This window comes from Malaclemys terrapin, chromosome 3 (genome assembly GCF_027887155.1).
Source record: "Malaclemys terrapin pileata isolate rMalTer1 chromosome 3, rMalTer1.hap1, whole genome shotgun sequence".
In the NCBI taxonomy this organism is placed as follows: domain Eukaryota; kingdom Metazoa; phylum Chordata; order Testudines; family Emydidae; genus Malaclemys; species Malaclemys terrapin.
In genome coordinates, this window is record NC_071507.1 from 179326994 (window position 1) to 179345197 (window position 18204).

At 41.4% G+C, this 18204-nt stretch overlaps 1 protein-coding gene across 5 annotated transcripts in view; it reads right to left on the reverse strand.

Moving 5' to 3' along the window:
- Positions 1-18204, reverse strand: part of ROCK2 (Rho associated coiled-coil containing protein kinase 2) — a 156696-nt gene that overhangs the window by 45775 nt on the left and 92717 nt on the right. For all 5 annotated transcript variants that reach the window (XM_054022708.1, XM_054022705.1, XM_054022706.1 and 2 more), the window contains exons 6-11: positions 11719-11863; positions 5823-5961; positions 3867-3958; positions 2842-3001; positions 2172-2235; positions 1610-1621 (exon numbers count right to left, since the gene is read on the reverse strand). In XM_054022708.1, the coding sequence (XP_053878683.1) occupies positions 1610-1621; positions 2172-2235; positions 2842-3001; positions 3867-3958; positions 5823-5961; positions 11719-11863 (612 nt within the window). The remainder of the gene's footprint in view (positions 1-1609; positions 1622-2171; positions 2236-2841; positions 3002-3866; positions 3959-5822; positions 5962-11718; positions 11864-18204) is intronic.

Consider the following 18204-nt stretch of genomic DNA (forward strand, 5'->3'; position numbering starts at 1 on the left):
GGAGGATTGGGCCAAAAGAAATCTGATGAGGTTCAACAAGGACAAGTTTAGAGTCCTGCACTTAGGATGGAAGAATCCCATGCACCGCTACAGGCTGGGGACCGACTGGCTAACCCGCAGTTCTGCAGAAAAGGACCTGGGGATTACAGTGGATGAGAAGCTGGATATGGGTCAGCAGTGTGCCCTTGTTGCCAAGAAGGCTAATGGCATTAGTAGCATTGCCAGCAGATTGAGGGAAGTGATTATTCCCCTCTATTCGGCACTGGTGAGGCCATATCTGGAGTATTGTGTCCAGTTCTGGGACCCCACTACAGAAAAGATGTGGACAAATTGGAGAGTCCAGCGGAGGGCAACAAAAGTGATCAGGGGGCTGAGGCACATACTTACGAGGAGAGGCTGAGGGAAGTGGGCTTGTTTAGTCTGCAGAAGAGAAGAGTGAAGGGGGATTTGATAGCAGCCTTCAACTACCTGAAGTGGGGTTCCAAAGAGGATGGAACTTGGCTGTTCTCATTGTTGGCAGAAGACGAACAAGGAGCAATGGTCTCAAGTTGCAGTGGGGGTGGTCTAGGTTGGATATTAGGAAACACTGTTTCACTAGGAGGGTGGTGAAGCACTGGAATGGGTTACCTAGGGAGGTGGTGGAATCTCCATCCTTAGAGGTTTTTAAGGCCTGGCTTGACAAAGCTCTGGCTGGGATGATTTAGTTGGTGTTGGTCCTGCTTTGAGCATGGGTTTGGACTAGATGACCTCCTGAAATCACTTCCAATCCTAATCTTCTATGATTCTATGCTTGGTTCTAAAACCACTGGAAGAATTCAGCAGATACTGCATGCAGTTTTAAATGGCAATAGCTTCCTTTTAAAGAACACTAGAAACTCCTAAGCTGCACAGTATGATGGAAAGGAAGTACAGAAGCACAGGATGTATTTATTTTCATGTTTGCATGAGCTTTTTCCACAGCTGTTTTTAAAGGTTTAAAAATTAGCAAACCCTCACAATTTTTAATTAATGGCACAATCCCCTTGATTTACTAAGGGAGGGCTAAGATCAATAGTGGTTAAGGTATTTATTTATTTTGATACACACAAAAATCCTATCAGACTTTCTGCCATCTTAGTGCATGAACTCAGTTGGCAATCCACAAACATTGAATAAACCTTCCTGCTTCAAACACTCCCTCCCCTACTGAGGGTCAGTTTTACGCTTATAACCATTCCTTCACCAGTACTGTGTGAAAATTTATTTTTCATGCCCTGGACAAATTAGCGATGAATCACTTAGATGTGGAGCCAAAAATCTACAATGTTCCCTGGAGCAAAATCTTTTGTGGTGAACAGAGCCTTACACATTTATTTGCAAAATAAATTCTGGTTGCCAAATAGGAATTAAAGGTAACTATAGTATAAATCTGAATGAATATTAATCTCATTTCACTTATAACTAACTGTAGGCTCTCTTCTTAAAAGCAATTTACAAGTTCTTTTATTCATAAACAAATTAATCTATTGTTAACAGTTTACTGGGATAAACCTTTAAGATATTATTTAATGCTGACAAAAAATAATGTAACTATCTTAATTTCTTTCATGATTCAAAATAATGCACCTACCTCTTTGCTGTCCTATAAAAAGAAGAAAACATTTTTTTAATTGTGAGCATTAAAAAGAAAAAAGTACAGGAAACATTTCCTACAAATCTTTTTTTTTTAAATGATCTCACCATGCTTAATAAAATTTCAGACTTAGAATATTTTATACTTTGAAGGTTATCGTGGAATCTAATCATGTTTTAATTACAAAATGTTAAAGAATTTACAAATATTTGTTTTATTAGAACTAATAATATTCTCTACTACAGGACATACATTTTCAATGGTTCCAGAAATGTATACAAATGTTAATACAACTTTTTTTTATTTCTAAATGAAACTAATACTATATAAACAATCCTCTCATCTAAAATTTATACTGCACAATTTCATGTAGTAGTTTGACATTTTCATGTTTACAGATGAAATCTCGGTCAGTAATTATACAGAAATATTCTAACATTAAGTAATACAAACTAGCTATTCATAACTGGATATTGTTTAAATCCACTGTGCAAGTATTAACAGACATAGCAAAATAATTTAAACATACATTAAATGTTTATTTTAAAAAAGTACTTACCTCATTTTTCCTGGATTGCATGGATTCATTTTCTCTACAAGACTGAGGAGAGTCACTTAGCAACCTGTCGGAAAAAACCCAATCCTTATTCAAGTTTTCTTCAACTCTAGCAACCATGCCAATCAACTCATTTTAATCAATTCTCTAAAGTCTTAATCTCTGCTAGGCTATTCTCTGAATGAAGCCATTTTTATTCAGTATGAGTTTTCATTTGAATGTTCTCTTGGCCGAAGTGAATGTTCCGACTTTTTCAGTTCAATACAAGTTTCTAATGTTTAAATGAATACTTACAATAGTTCTGTAATTATTTAGATACAATACACATCACTAATAATGCAAATTCAACATAAATAGTAATGAAAAGAAACAGCCCTAACACAATGTATGCCCTAGTTGTACACTTTTTTCTAAAATTAGCTAATCCAAAAATCCAGTGTATATGCTAGAGCACAACAGCAATTTTATAAGTTACTACATAAAAATTAGAAACATCCAAAAATTGGCATATTTTGATAAATCCAACTTAAATTCCACATTTCAAATATTCAACAAGGGACAGAACTATATCAAGTGTAAAATTAGATGTGTTTTTTAAAGCAAAAGGAGAGGAATGTAATAAAATTATTTTCAACTATATTTGACAAGATGCACATTAAAATACATCACATACAGATTCTCTCGATAGTAGGTAAATCCTATAAAAGGCAGCTGGTTTCCCACAAAGGCTTTGGGGATTGGAAAGGTTTCCACATCTCCTTTGTCATCCTCAACGTCATCAAAATTACTGCTGTCTATGTCACTGCTAAGCTCAGGTACAACAGGAGCAGCAGCTACAAAGGAAAAAATGGTCAGCTTCATGGTAAGATTCAACATCCTGTTATGGATATATCAACACACTATATAATGAAAGGTAAATATGGCATACACTAATTTCATCAATTAATTTATATTATTTATCACATAGGAGATCCATTAATATCTCTAGATTAATAAAATAATTTTCTTTCTACACCCACATCTGACAAAGTAAATGTTTTGAAATGATCTGTTACCATGCAATACAAAGAAAATAATAAAAAAAATCAGTTTGCTGAGGCAGGCAGTTTTTACTGCACAAAACATACACTTTCTAAATCATCCAGATTTAGGTTAGATATTTAATCCCAATTTTAGCTTAATTATATTAAAAAGCTTCAATAAATGCGTCTGATTACAGAAGTTTTGACCAAATGGTAAACTAAAACAGCTACATTTTTGCCAGGGGCAATCAAGTTCTATGAACTTAAACTATTCTAAGTGGTAGGTTAGACTGTACTCATACAAACTTATACAACTTCAGGAGGTAAGCAAGTTGGGAAAGTACAACTGACTATGTAGTCATTTGTTAAAATAATAAAAAATCATCAAACTCTGTTGTTCAAACAAATGCTCTCTCTATATATTTACAGGATGGCAAAAAGAGAAAATGGGGTATTTATGAACCCATATTGACATATCTTTTACGATAAACAAGAACAATAGTAAGAAAAACAGCTTGAGTCACAAGACCCCTTGAGACACAAAAAATTACTTCACATAACAGTTTTGTACAGTAATATTTTAAGTGTTTTACATTTTTATTCCACACTGTTAATCAATAGTAGCTGTTTATGCAAATATTGAACACGTTAAAAATATAAATTACAGTTCACTTACTCTCTCGAATGTTATCCCAGTTCCATTGATCGCTCTTAAAGAAAGGGTGCTGTTTAATTTCTTCTACCCCATTTCTCCCAAGTCGCACCTCCCTAAACATAGCAATTAACCCAATTTCACATTAGAAAAATCAGTACTCCATTTATGTTAAGTAACTTGTGACTTGCACTTAAGTGCACAGAGACTTTAACAAAATTAAGGTTCAAAGAGATATGGGCAGTCAATGTAATTCAGAGTAACTTTGATTAAAATCAACTCATCTGTCGTTTCTCATATTAAAAATGCTCCCAGTTTCTTAGCAGGCACTCTCTCTGCACGTAGTAAAATGGCTAGAATTCTGAATCTGCCACGTGTGGAGTAAAACATTTTTCCATCTAGATTTTGTGTAGAAAGGGAGCACACAGGCACAAGTTTTAAATAAAAAAAAATTAACTGCAAACTTAGAAAGTCTGCCAAACCACATGACAAACCTTAGGACGCAAATGAAGGGAAGTCTGGCTTAGTACACAGAAGGGTTATTCAAAATCCCAGTGAAATAAATATTTCAAAACTTCTATCCTCCTCCCCTAAAAAATAACCCTTACATGCCTTTTGCTTACTTTTATAATAAAGTCACCATGTGGCAAGTTTTAGAAGGGACAACAAACTTATTCTTTATATAAGACTATCTTTTAAGATAGCTCCCAGAACATAAAAACAACTTATGGACTTGAACAGATAGGTCACATGATAGATGTTCATTCCTTCTTGCTACTTCAAGTGCTTCAGTAGTGATGTATACAGAAAGAGGGCATCTGGTTTAAATAAATCCCCCAAGCACACATTTAATATAAACAGGAAGATGTACACACGTGGGGGAAGTACTCCTGGACACTTTTATATTATTAAACTCTTCTAATATATCTCCTCTCCACCTTTCAGTCATCCTAGGTCTTGAACAAGACAAATCCCTACTAAAGCAGCTCTTTCATGAATGGTATTTCTTTAGTTGCATGCAGTCTTGCTCAACAGACCACATAGTCCCTTTTTGAAATACAGAACTAGTACATACCACCAGATACATATTTCTTTATTTAAGTTTTTTTAGTTTTTTTTTTTTTTTTTAAATCAATCATTCTACACAGTCAGTTACTGGGCTGGATTCTCCACTGTGGCCAAACTCTGTTCAGCACTAGGGAGTATGAGGGCACCAGGGAATTAGTTATCCTTCCGATTCTGTACTGTGTAGCTCTTGTGCCCGTTACAGCATCTCCTAGACTGTCCTAGTGCATGGCATTGGAGGATGAGCATAACAAAGCACAGGTGAGAGGGAGGTGGAGGTGGCTGGGGGGCAAGAACAAGCTACATCAGCTTAATACCAATGAGGAGTTCTACTACACAAGAAGCGATCTCATCTAGCAGTTTACATCCAGAATCATTCCCCTTTCTGGGGAATTAGCTATACTTGTAAATTCTTACCTCAAAAAAAGCATATGAATATCTTCTAAGAAAACTGGAATAACTCTCTGCATAAAATTCTCTATTTGTGATAATGTATTTTTTTCATTATTATTTACTGAGCGTTGATGACATGCTCGGCACTTAATGAATGCAAGACAAGTTGGTCCCTGCTTCAAGGAACTCACAATGTATTTCAAACATTGTTATTGTATTTTGGATCTTGTTTGCAAGGCACTAGGAAATATTTTCTTTGCGGCAATTTTGAATTCTTAGGAAGAGTGTAGACAATGTAGTTATTGCCAGAAGTACTCATAAAAACACTAGTTTTAGTTAAACATAACACAGAGCTTGCAAAGCAGCCAGCCACTAGAAAGCAGGAGATAATGTTAATTTCTCACAAAATGAGAATGATTTAGATAGCACAATTAAGGAGAAGGAATCCATTGTTCTAGGATACCGTAAGTGTGTTTGCACCCACTATAAGAGAGATTGTACAAATGTAGTAGGCACACCTACCTGTCAGTTAAAAAGTCACAGATGAGGTTCTTTGCATGCTTAGAGATTTCCACATCATCTGGGAAACTTAATGAATTCTTGTGATCCATGATTTTACTATATGTCCCTACCAAGGAGTCTGCATAAAATGGAGTGTCCCCTAAAATAAAACATGCATAAATGTTAAGATTTTAAATTTAAAATTTAAGTATTTTAAGATAAACAGAGAAAGAGGAAAGCAGACCTATAAATTATAAAGTTCAGGCTTATTCTGAAAAATGGCTCTATAAAAATGGGATTGGTTGATCTATGTTCACTGTATCTTTTTTTTTTTTTTTTTAAACCACATGTACTCTGTTTAGGGTGAAAAAAGTTTTCATTGTAAATACCCGCACTACAAACTAAGCCTATACCCAGGGGAATCAAGCTAGGATATTTCCACCATCATTACTGAAGTTTCCACACATGAAAACAGATCTATCATACTCATACAGTGTCTTTCAATTATGCCCTCAGTGACACCTTTGTAAATCCACTAATTTCAAGGGGCTTGGATACAAGTAATTGATTGGAACCATTAACCACTTCGGTTGATACATGTTATGGAATCGAATTCACAATTAACTCTTAGTGGGATCAGTTCTGCACTTCTAAGAAGAACAAACAGCAATCAAAATGTATTTGTCACGAAAGTGATCAGCTAACACTCGGAATATGCAAAAAGAACAGATCCATTGACCAACAAGCGGCCATTTTTACATAATTCTCTTTCAGAGTTGAAACACACTTTAATGAAAAAGAAACCTGAAGAATATATTTAGTGACCAAGTTACCTATTTTGTCCATCAGGAGAAAAACATTCAGCAGGAAAAAAAAAAGCATTCTGGTTATCAGCAATTAGAACATTTTCATCATGTGGAAAGTTTATTAGTCTCTACAAATTAATACACAGAAGTCATTTTGCTCTTGAGGAGGATATAAAAGAGAAGAACCAACACAAGTAGGCTTCAAGAAAGAGAACAAGTTAGTATGTACATTAGTGTCAATTAAACTCTCAGACTCTGCTGTGACCTCCCAACTAGTCCTAGTTTGGTTCCTACAGAAATCATCTATCAGATGCACAAATTCCATGGTCTACCAATGTTCCCTCCTTCTTCACCCTAAAAGGGTCGCTCTCCACTTTTCTCTTCAGCACCATCATAAAAGGCTCCTATCAAGGCCATTCATCACCACCCTAGTATCCCCTCAACTAAGGCAAACCCTCTCTTGGCAGCCCAGTTCTCTGCTTTCCAACTAGTACTTCAGCTTTGCATCTAATGTACAATAAAATGTAGTACAATTTCATTTGGTGTAGCACAGGGGTCGGCAACCTTTCAGAAGTGGTGTGCTGAGTCTGCATTTATTCACTCTAATTTAAGGTTTCGCGTGCCAGTAATACATTTTAACATTTTTAGAAGGTCTCTTTCTATAAGTCTATAATATATAAATAAACTATTGTTGTATGTAAAGTAAATAAGATTTTTAAAATGTTTAAGAAGCTTCATTTAAAATTAAATTAAAATGCAGAGCCCCCTGGACCAGGACCCGGGCAGCGTGAGTGCCACTGAAAATCAATTCGCGTGCCGCCTTCGGCACGCGTGCCATCGGTTGCCTACCCCTGGTGTAGCACCTTTCATATAAACTGTATCCCAAAATGCTCTACAGCCTTATTTTTAATATATATTAAAATTGATGAACTATTGAGAAGTGAAGCCAAGAGAGAACAGGTATTTTCAGCTAAAATTTGAAATAAGAAAATCAACAAGGCCAGGAGATTCAACAGCTGTTCCTGATTGCAAGAGCTGCAAAGGATTGTGTTAAAAAAAAAAAAAAAAAGTGTCCAGAGTTATATTAGCAGAAGGAATGGAAGGCAACAGAAAGAAGGATTGTTTGACAAACTGAAGCGAGTCTGCCGCAGTGTTCCCTCTAATTTTTCTCACCCATGTGCAGAATGAATTTTGTTATGTGCACCAATATGGAGGTGATGTGTGACATGTCACCTTCATATTGGTGCACATAACAAAATTCATGTGGTGGGAGTGGGGCAGAGGGGTTTGGCGTGTGGGAGGGGGCTCACAATCTGCCTCTTTCTCAATTTTCCTCTTCCACTCGAATCCTCATTCAAACCTGTATTGGTCTCGGACAGAAGGGTGAGGTCCCAGAGGACTGGAGAAGGGCAAACATAGTACCTATGTTCTCTGTAAGAAAGAGAATTGTATCCAGATGCTTAATACAATTAATATTAACAAGGGGGGAGGGGCACAAACCATAGGGAAATGAAAAGTTAAAGAATATTTAGATAAGTCAGATATATTCAGGTGGGCAGACTTTAATAAAATTCACACTAAGATGCTTAAGTCTTAAAGTAATAGCTGAAGCAATCCCGGAACCATCAGTGATTGTCTTAGAGCGCTCATAGGGTAGGTCTACACTGCAATTAGACACTTGCAGCTGGCCCTCCTCAGTTGACTCGGGCTCCCGGGACTTGGACTGTGGGTCTGTTTAATTGTGGTGTAGACGTTCTGGCTTGAGCTACAGCCTGAGCTCTGGGATCCTCCAACCTCGCAAGGCCCTAGACTCTGGGTTCCAGCCCAAACCCAGATGTCTACACCGAAATTAAACAGCCCCGCAAGCCAGAGTCAGCTGGCACGGGCCAGCTGCAGGTTTTCAATTGCAGTGGAGACATAACCATAGAGGAAGGTGTCGCAGCCCTATGCTCTGTCATGGTGTCTGGATGGCCAATTGTCGGTCAGAAGGTCACATCGGTGTCATGTGCATCACCTTGGTGTCGTGTGCAACACATTGGGGCCGTGTGACCATTCTCGAACCTTCCGCCTGGTCAATTGTGGGTCACATTGGTACCGTGTGCTACAATTCCAGCATGCCGTGTGCATAAGCTTAGCGTGCCGGGTGCAGTGTCTGTGTGCATAGAGGGCACCAGCTCGGAGCCTGGTTGGTGTAGGAGCGGGGAACCAATTAGATGCTAGCACGTGCAAGGGTCTTCGAACAAAACTATGTCACTGGCCTAAATCAGCAGGAGTGTCCGCGTGTTAGCTGGAAGGCCTGATCACCCTTTCAGCCAGGATCTCCTCCGGATTTAGCCGGCTCGTGTCGTGTCATCTCGGGTTACATATCATCATGTCCCTGGTGTCTGTACTGCTGGTCAGCTGCGCCTGGAGTGTGGTATGTACATATTAATTTTTGTAGATATTCTGTTTGTTAGGCCTTTTTTCTTTATTACTTGATACCCAATCTCATGTGTAGCGTATAGAGGACGAATTGTTACAGTTTACTCAGTTTTGTATGTTTGTTCTGGTTTGTCAGTGAATAGTTGGTTGTAAATTATCTGACTCTTTGCTGTTAAGTGTACATAGACTGTTTTATATTACTGCTCTGGTGATATTTTTGGTTGGTTACTTGTTCCTATTTCAATTGAATTTGTACTGTTAGTTGGTAAAGGTGCTCCTCCCCAGCCCAAGTTGTGATTTATCCCCCATTAATAAACAGCCACCTGTTCTGAATTACAATCTGCCTCTTTCTCAATTTTCCTCTTCCACTCGAATCCTCATTCAAACCTGTATTGGTCTCGGACAGAAGGGTGAGGTCCCAGAGGACTGGAGAAGGGCAAACATAGTACCTATCTTCAAAAAGGAGAACAAAGAGGACCCAGGTAATAATAGACCAGTCAGACTAACTATGATACCTGGAAAGATACTGGAGCAAATTATTAAACAATTTATAAGCACCTAGAGGATAATAAAGTGATAAGTATTAGCCAACATGGATTTGTCAAGAACAAATCACACCAACCCAACCTAGTTTCCTTCTTTGATAGGGCTAGTGGACGGAGGGGATTTTAGTAAAGCTTTTGACACCATCCCAAATTAGAGTCTTTTAAGCAAACTAGGAAAATGTGGTCTAGATCAAATTGTTGAAAGGTGGGTGCACAACTGGTTGAAAGACCAAGATATCAGTGGTTTCCCGTCACACTGGGAGGACTTATCTAGTGGGGTCCTCCAGGTGTTTCCTGGTCTAGTACTATTCAATAGTTTCATTAATGAATTGGAGAAAGGAGTGAAGAGGATGCTTATAAAATCTGCAGAAGACACCATGCTAGGAGGGGTTGCAAGCACTTTTGAATTCTAATCCTATCCTCCAAACAATCTGGATAAATTGGATAATTGGCCTGAAACCAACAAGATGAAATTCAATAAAGACAATTCAAAGTACTACACTTAGAAAGGAATAATCAAATGCACAAATACAAAATAGGAAATAATTGGCTAGGCAGTTGTACTGCAGAAAAAGATCTCAGGGTTATAGTGGATCACAAATTGAATACAAGTCAACAATGTGATGCAGCTGTAAAAAGAAGGCTAATGTCATTCTGGGATGCATTAACAGGAGTATCATACGGAAGACATGGGAGGTAACTGTCCTGCTCTACTCAGCACAGATGATGCCTCAGACTGACTACTGTGTCCAGTTTTGGGTGCCACACAAAGAAGGATTTGGACAAATTCGAGAGTGTCCAGAGGAGAGCAGCAAAAATGATAAAAGGTTTATAAAACCTGACTTATGAGGAAAGGGTAAAAAAAAAAACGGGCATGTTTTCTTCTTCAGAAAATAAGACTGAGGAATCTGATAACAGTCTTCAAATACGTTATGGGCTGTTATATAAAGGATGGTGATCAACTGTTCTCCACGTCCACTGAAGGTAGGACAAGAAGTAATCAGATTAATCTGCAGCAAGGGAGATTTAGGTTACATATTAGGAAAAACTCTCTCACTATCAGGGTGGTTAAGTACTAAAATAGGTTACCAAGAGATGTTGTTGAAACTCAGTCATTAGAGGATTTTAATAACAGGTTAGACAAATGCCTGTCATGGATGGTCTAGGTAAACTTGGTCCTGCCTCTAGGCAGGGAGAATTTTGAGGTCCCTTTCAACCCTATATTTCTATGGTTCCAAGAGACACGCTGAGACAAACAGGAAAGAAGCAAAGAAGAGAAAAGCATGCAGAAGAGAAGAAAATGAGGTTGAGGAATAAAAGGGGGAAAAAATTAACAGAGATGGAGAAACGTGGTAATTAGAAGCATCACAAACAAGATGGGCCATAGGAGAGGAAAATATATACAAACCATGAAGTATCATTAATTCTCCCAAATGAAACCCCAGATTATAGAAAAAACTGAGCTAGTGAGCCCCTCAACGATAAAAACTCAGACCCTCAAAATACTGGTGTTCCCCACATTTCATTTGATAATGTACTGGAGGAGAAAAAAAAGAGGTCCCAACCACAAAATAGAAATGAAAATGACATTCTGTCATGGCACTACAGGACAGACTTAACACCTTAACTATTAAAGTACATTGATTAAATTGTTCCCGGGATGCAACTTACTAATTAGCCTTGATAAGTCAATTTCTCTTCATCCTCAGAGGAACTAATGTTTCAATGACTGCAGACTTGGGAGGAGCTTTCCTGCCCCCAGAACCTTAAAAACATCTGTTCCTGCAGTGTTCCCAGAACATGCTGGTATGGATAGTGAGTAACCATGCTCAGTTCCAAACTCCTCACCAGTGCTCTGATATTAGACTACAAGGTTGGTTTACAACCTTGGATGGCTAGGATCCTCTATAATGGCTCTAATATTCAAATACATTACATGCCCTAATGGTCCAGTGCTTTACAATGGAAAATCCTGATTGGAGAGTACCAGAATTAGCCAAAAGCAGAAGCAATCACAGGCTGAACTGTCTTGATGCACCCATATGTCTTACTTGTTGCTATATAAGGATAATTGAATCATAAAAGCTCTTGAATAGAAGTTTCCGAGAGAGAGAGAGTGAATTAATGAATTAAATTATTACTCACCAACAAGCATCTCAAAGAGAAAAACTCCTACAGACCACCAATCGCACTCCCGTCCATAGCAGCCATCACCTCCTTGTGACTTCAAGACTTCAGGCGATATGTAGTCAGGTGTTCCAACAGCTGTATCACAGCGCACCATACCAGTCTACGTAATTGCAAAAAATTGCAAGTAATAATCCATTTAATTGAAACAATACAATAAACCGAGTGCTTCACCAAAATTAAAATTAACTCATTTATGTTATTTTGAGAAAAACATGTCCCAAAGTAAGTAGTTTGGGAAACATTTAAGGCCTTCAAAAGTTCCTATTCCAGAAGTGCTTTCTGACAAAATGACTATTCCTGGTAACTCCTATTATTTCTTTTTTAAAGCATATCTTTCAAGATTGAAAAAAAAAATTAAAAAGGAAATGTGACTTAGCCTAGGTTCCACCAGTATTAACAAAGCTGAGCATGCATACTATGGGATCAGGCCCACTGAAGTCAATGACTCAAATGACTTCAATGTGCTTTGGATTAGGCCCTAGAAGAGCAGACCAATACAGACACAACTTTTTTTTGGTTAGGCACTAAGTCCAGTTGGGGGCTGAGTTTTTTGGTCTTGTTTTGTTTTTATTTTAATGTTTGAGACCAATATAAATTAAAGGAAAAGCTATTTTGGAAGAATGGGAAGGCTAAGCTCTACAAGAAAATACAATTTTTAAAGCCAAGCACAGGTTTTATCCCTAAAAAACACTTGCTAGTACCTCATTAATTTGGCAACATAAAGGCCCTGACTATCCATACTTCTTGCTCTTAGCTGATCAATAAAAGTAGAGTCAATGTCAGGTCTGCTAGCACACTGGTTCAAAGTGATACGAGTTCAACTTCCCTAAATTCAAGCTTCAACTAGGTTTATTCCAGTGACTCCAGATTTGCTGAGGCCTGCCAAGCTCCCCGCCCCCCTCGAGTTATTTTATTCTTCGAGTGCTTGTTCATGTCGAATCCAGTCAGGTGACTTCCAAGCTCTACCCCGGAGGTGGAGTTGGCGTTAAGGAATTGGATAATGCTGGATAGTGCTGATTGGAGCACCGCTCTGCCAAAAGCTGCATCATCTCTAGTGTGCCGTGTGATGGCACAGTGAGAGATGAACGTATGTACTGAGGACCAAGTAGCTGCCCTACAGATTTCCTGTATCGGGACTTGGGCCAGGAACACGGCTGAGGACGCCTGTGCCCTTGTGGAATGAGCCTCCACTCCAGACGTCTATACCACTCATCCTGGAGTACCTTCTGCACTTCAACCAACAAAGCCTGGCAGCGTCATCCAGCAAGGTACACTACTGCTATCTTGGCCTTCCATCCAGGCACGTCTGGATGCTCCATATTCGCTAACGCTATGGTAGAATGTTTCCTTAAGGGACTGGAATGGATATATCCTCGGGTTAGACAGTCTCTTCCAGCACGGGACATTAACTTGATCCTCTCCAGATTAATGGGATCCCCAATTTGAACCGCTGGTGACTTGCTCCCTTCTCTACTTGTCATGGAAGGTAGTCTTCCTGGTCACCATCACATCAGCCAGGAGAGTATCTGAGTTAAAGGCCCTTACCTCTGATCTATCCTACATGTTCTTCCACAAGGACAAGGTGCAACTCAGACCTCACATGGCCTTTCTCCCTAAGGTAGTGTCACAATTCCATAGTAATGAAGACATTTTTCTACCTGTCTTCTATCCCAAGCCCCACAACAGTACCCAAAAGCAAAGGCTGCAGACAAAACCAGGAGCTCTTTAAAAAATAAACGTGGCATAAAAAATGGTTACTGACCTTCTGTAACTGTTGCTCTTCAAGATGTGATGCTTACGTCCGTTCCACATGAGGTGTGTGCACGCTGCGTGCACCATTGCTGGAAATTTTTCCCTCAGTGGTATCCATCGGGTCAGCTCCAGCGCCTTCTGGTGCCCCACGCTTATGAGCCAGTATAAGGGGCGCCGCCAACTCCACACCTTCTCAGTTTCTTCTTGCCAGTTAACTCTGACAGACGGGTAGGAGGATGGATGATGCAATGAATATGAGCAATACATCTCAAAGAACAATAGTTACGGAAGGTCAGTAACCATTTTCTCTTCTTTGAGTGCCTGTTCACGTCCGTTCCACGTTTGGTGGCTCACGAGCAGTACCCAAGGCAGTGGGCTCGGAGTTCATGCAGAAGAGGACTGCAACTCTGCTCTCCTGAACCTCACGTCCTCACGAGACTGTTGGGTGATGGCGTTGTGGGATGAGAAGGTATGCATTGATGACCAGGTTGCAGCCCTGCAGATGGATTGGATTGCTTTCAGCAATCGCAAATACAGGAGGTTATCCAGGATGATATTTTCTGGGCTGAAACTGGTAGGCCTTTCATCCTCTCTGTGATTGCCACAAAAGAATTGTGTAAATCTGTGGAACAGTTTAGTCCTCTCAAGGTAGAAGGCGAGGAGATGCCTAACATCCAATGAGTGAAGCCACTGATCTTCTGAATTCTTGTGAGGCTTCGCGAAGAAGACTGGCAGTAAAATGGCCTGGTTGCTATGGAACAGCAAAACTTGGGCAGGAAGGCTGAATGGGAGTGCACCTGGACCTTGTTCTTGAAGAACAAGGTGTACGGTGGTTTTAATGTCAGGGCCCTGATTTCAAGAGACCCATCTGGCTGAGGTAAACACTACCAGGAAGGTGACCTTCCAGGAGAGAAGCAACAGAAAGCACAATGCTAGAGGCTCAAAGGGAGGGCCCGTGAGTTTTGATAGGATCAGGTTTAAATCCCATGGGGGGGGGGGGGGGGAGAGGGATAAATTTGCAATCCTGAGGGTAAAGTCTCTCCAATTCCTTAAGAAAAAGAACAGTCATCTCGTGAGAAAAAAATGACTTACCGCCCACCAGCGGGTAGAAAGTTGAAATTGCTGCTTGATGCACCTTGACAGATGTGAAGGCTAGACCTTGTTGTTTTAGATGGAGAAAGTAATCCAGAACACATTGAAGGGAAGACCGAGTCGGAGAGAGGCCCCATTTGGGATGACCATATTGAGAAATGCTTCCATTTCGTGAGGTAGGTATCCCTAGTGGACGACTTCCTACTACGCAGAAGGACCTGTCGAACTTGTTCTGAACAGGCTTGTTCCATCGGGTTCAGCCATATAACTTCCATGCAGTCAAGTGAAGGGACCCGAAGTTCAGGTGGAGCACATGGCTGATCTTGTGAGATCAGGTCCAGACAGAGTGGGAGCAGTAGCGGGGGTACTAATCTATGAGCTGAGGGGTGAAAACATTATCTGATAAGTCTAGCAGTGTGCCAAATCAGTGTTCGTGCGGCCATGCCAGGGCTATAAGAATAACTCTCACCATGTCTCGCTTGATTTTCAGAAGCACCTTGTGAATCAGAGGAACTGGTAGAAATGCGTAGAATAAGAGCTCTGTCCATGGAAGGAGGAAGGCATGGGAGCCCAGACTGTGCCCAATGCAGTGAGCAAAACTGATGGCATTTCCAGTTCTGCTTGGCTGCAAACTGGTCAACCTAGAGAGATTTCCCACTTTTGAAAGATGAACCAGATGACCCCTGGGTGAAGGGACCACTCATGGTGAGAGGAGAAATATCTGCTGAGGTAGTCTGCCAGGGCATTCTGGGCTTCCAGAAGATGAGAAGCCTTGAGGTGGATGGAGTCCTTCATGCAGAAGTCCCATAGACAGATGTCCTCCTGACACAAGGCAGAGGAGCATGCTCCTTCCTGCTTACTGATGGAGAACATGGCTATGGTGCTGTCAGTACCTGCACTACCTTGCCTGCGATCTGGGGAAGGAACACTTGGCAAGCCAAGCAGACAGCTCTGAGCTTCCAGACATTTATGTGCAAGGAGAGTTCTTACTGGGACCACAGGCCCTGCGTTAATCAAGGTGGGCTCCCCAACCTAGGTCTGAAGCGTCTGAAACTAGGGACACTGATGGCTGGAGGGTGACAAAGGGAACATCCGCCATTACCATCCGGGGGTCCTTCCACAAGTCAAGGGAGGCAAGGACTGGGGCTCGACAGCAAACACAGAGTCCAAGTAGTGACTGTTCAGAGAGTACACTGAAGCTAACCACATCTGCAGAGGCCTGAGGCACAGCCTTGCGTGCCATAGCCTGTAAGTGTACGCGGCCATGTGTCCCAGTAGCTTGAGGAAAACCCAAGCTATTGTGATCAGTTAAGCCATGACCTTGGATATCAGGTCCGACAAAGTCTGGAATCACATCCTTGGAAGGAAGGCTCGGGCCTGAGTTTATCGTGGCAGTGCTCGACTCAACTCTATTCTCTGTACTGGAATGAGTCTATTTCTGTTGACAACAGGCCCAGTGCTTGGAAGGTGGCTTGGACCAGGCTGATGCTTTTCTTTACTTCAGCCTCTGAATGACCCTTGATCAGCCAGTTATTGAGATATGGGTAGACTTGAACGCCTCGCCTTCTAAGAAAGGTAGCTACCAACGCCATGCCTTTCGTAAAAACCCAGGAGGCTGAGGACTGGCCAAAAGGGAAAATGGTGAATTGGTAAGGAGTCTGGTTTATAATAAATCTGACAAATCTTCTGTGGCCATGGAAGATAGAAATGTGAAAATAAGTGTCCTTCAAGTTGAGGGCCCCTGGATCCAGGGAGGGAATGATTGAGGCCAGGGAGACCATGCGGAACCTTAGTTTCTTGAGATAATTGTTGAGACGATGCAGGTCCAGGATGGGGGAAAAGCCCCCCTGGGCCTTTGGGATTAGGAAATATCGTGAGTAAAACTTTTTCCCTCTCAATTTTTGAGGTACCTCTTTCCACAGCCCCCACCGGTAAGAGGATCTGCAGCTCCTGGAGCAGGAGTTGCTTGTGAGAAGGGTCACTGAAGAGGGACAGGGATGAGGGGTGGGAGAGAGGAGTGGATGAAAACTGCAGGGTATAACCATACACCACTGTACTTAGAACCCAGTGGCCTGATGTGATGTGGGACCACGCCGAACTGAAGTGGGATCAGTCCAGAAACACAGGAGGAGCAAGGATCCGAGGCGGAAACTGGTATAGAGCCCTTGGGCACACCTTTTAAAAGCCTGCTTGGGTCCACCAGAGTAGCTATGCAATCCTGGCAGTGAGGTTGAGGTGGATGGGAGCAACTGATGGCGCTTGTAACCTCTGCTCTTTCTTTTGTACAGGTCCTGTCTCAGTGGTGGAGCCGAGAAGTGGGCTGGCTGTTGAAGCCATACCTCTCCAAAGTGGGAGGAAGAAAAGATGGGGTCTGCCACAGGGCTCTGACCAGACCCATTACCACCTTGTTAATGGGTAGGGCCGCCTTAAATGGTGCTGCTGCATCTAGAAAGTCAATGAGGCTGAGAGAGAATTCCTAGAGCTCCTCAATCTCTATCCCAAGGTTAGCTGCTACCCGCTTCAGAAACTCCTGATGGGCTCTAAAGTCACCTTGCAGCACTGAGCCACTCGGTCCCGAGATGTCCTCATCTGGGGAGGAGGAGGAGGAAGAAGAAGAGGCCTCTACTGGAAGGTCAGGGCTGTTTTCTCATCTTCAGTTTTAATTACCTCCATGTGGCCCACGTCTTGTGCATCAGTACTGGGAGTTGGTGTCCAGTGCCGAGAGGAGTGAAGCGGGATCCCGCCCCTCAGAAGCAACTGAGTATGACAGGTGAGAAGATGGACATGGTACGGAGGGAAACCCCCATGGACTTCTGAATGGCCATTGCATAGGCCATTGTCCACCTGGCCAGGTATTGGTGGGGAGACCTGCACTGAGGTCCAGAAGCACATAGGGCAGGTACCAGTGGTGGCACTTGCGCTGGGTGTAGGGCTCCACCTAAGACTCAGACGATGAGTCCTCCCAAGGTGACCAAGGGGAGTGGTACTCCTCACTTCCACCATCTGGTACTGAAGGTCCAGAGACCAGTGGCTGAAGCAAGAGGAGTTATTCCAGTAACCACCAGGGGCGGTAAGAAGGAACTGAGTGCGTGTGAGGCCAGTGGCGCCCCGTATACCACTACACAGAGGGTGCTAGAGTCAACCTGACGGATATCTCTGAGGGAAAAATCTCCAGCAATAGTCCATGCTGTGCGCACGCACCTAACATGGTATGGGTATGAGCAAGCACTTGAAGAAAAACAAGTTAAGGGTTCATACTAAGCAGATCAAATACTATTTTTACCTTATTTCAATTAAAAGTAAAACGAGGCCCATTATCACATTAAGTTTAGTCTCAAACAACTAAACAAATTTGGCTTACTGCAAGCAAAGTGTCAGTCAGGGTTCTGAATATCTATACAGGGAAAGGATCAGAGAATCTGTTCAGAGAATGGGAACCTGGAAAGCCTTATAGAATTTGTACAATGAAAGATGCAAAGCCCGAAGGCATAAGCCACCTAATATGTAGCCTAATAATATCAGTACAGATTGGACAACCCTATCGGACATTTACTGCTACACGGTTCCATTATATTTATTTATTTATTTGGATATAAC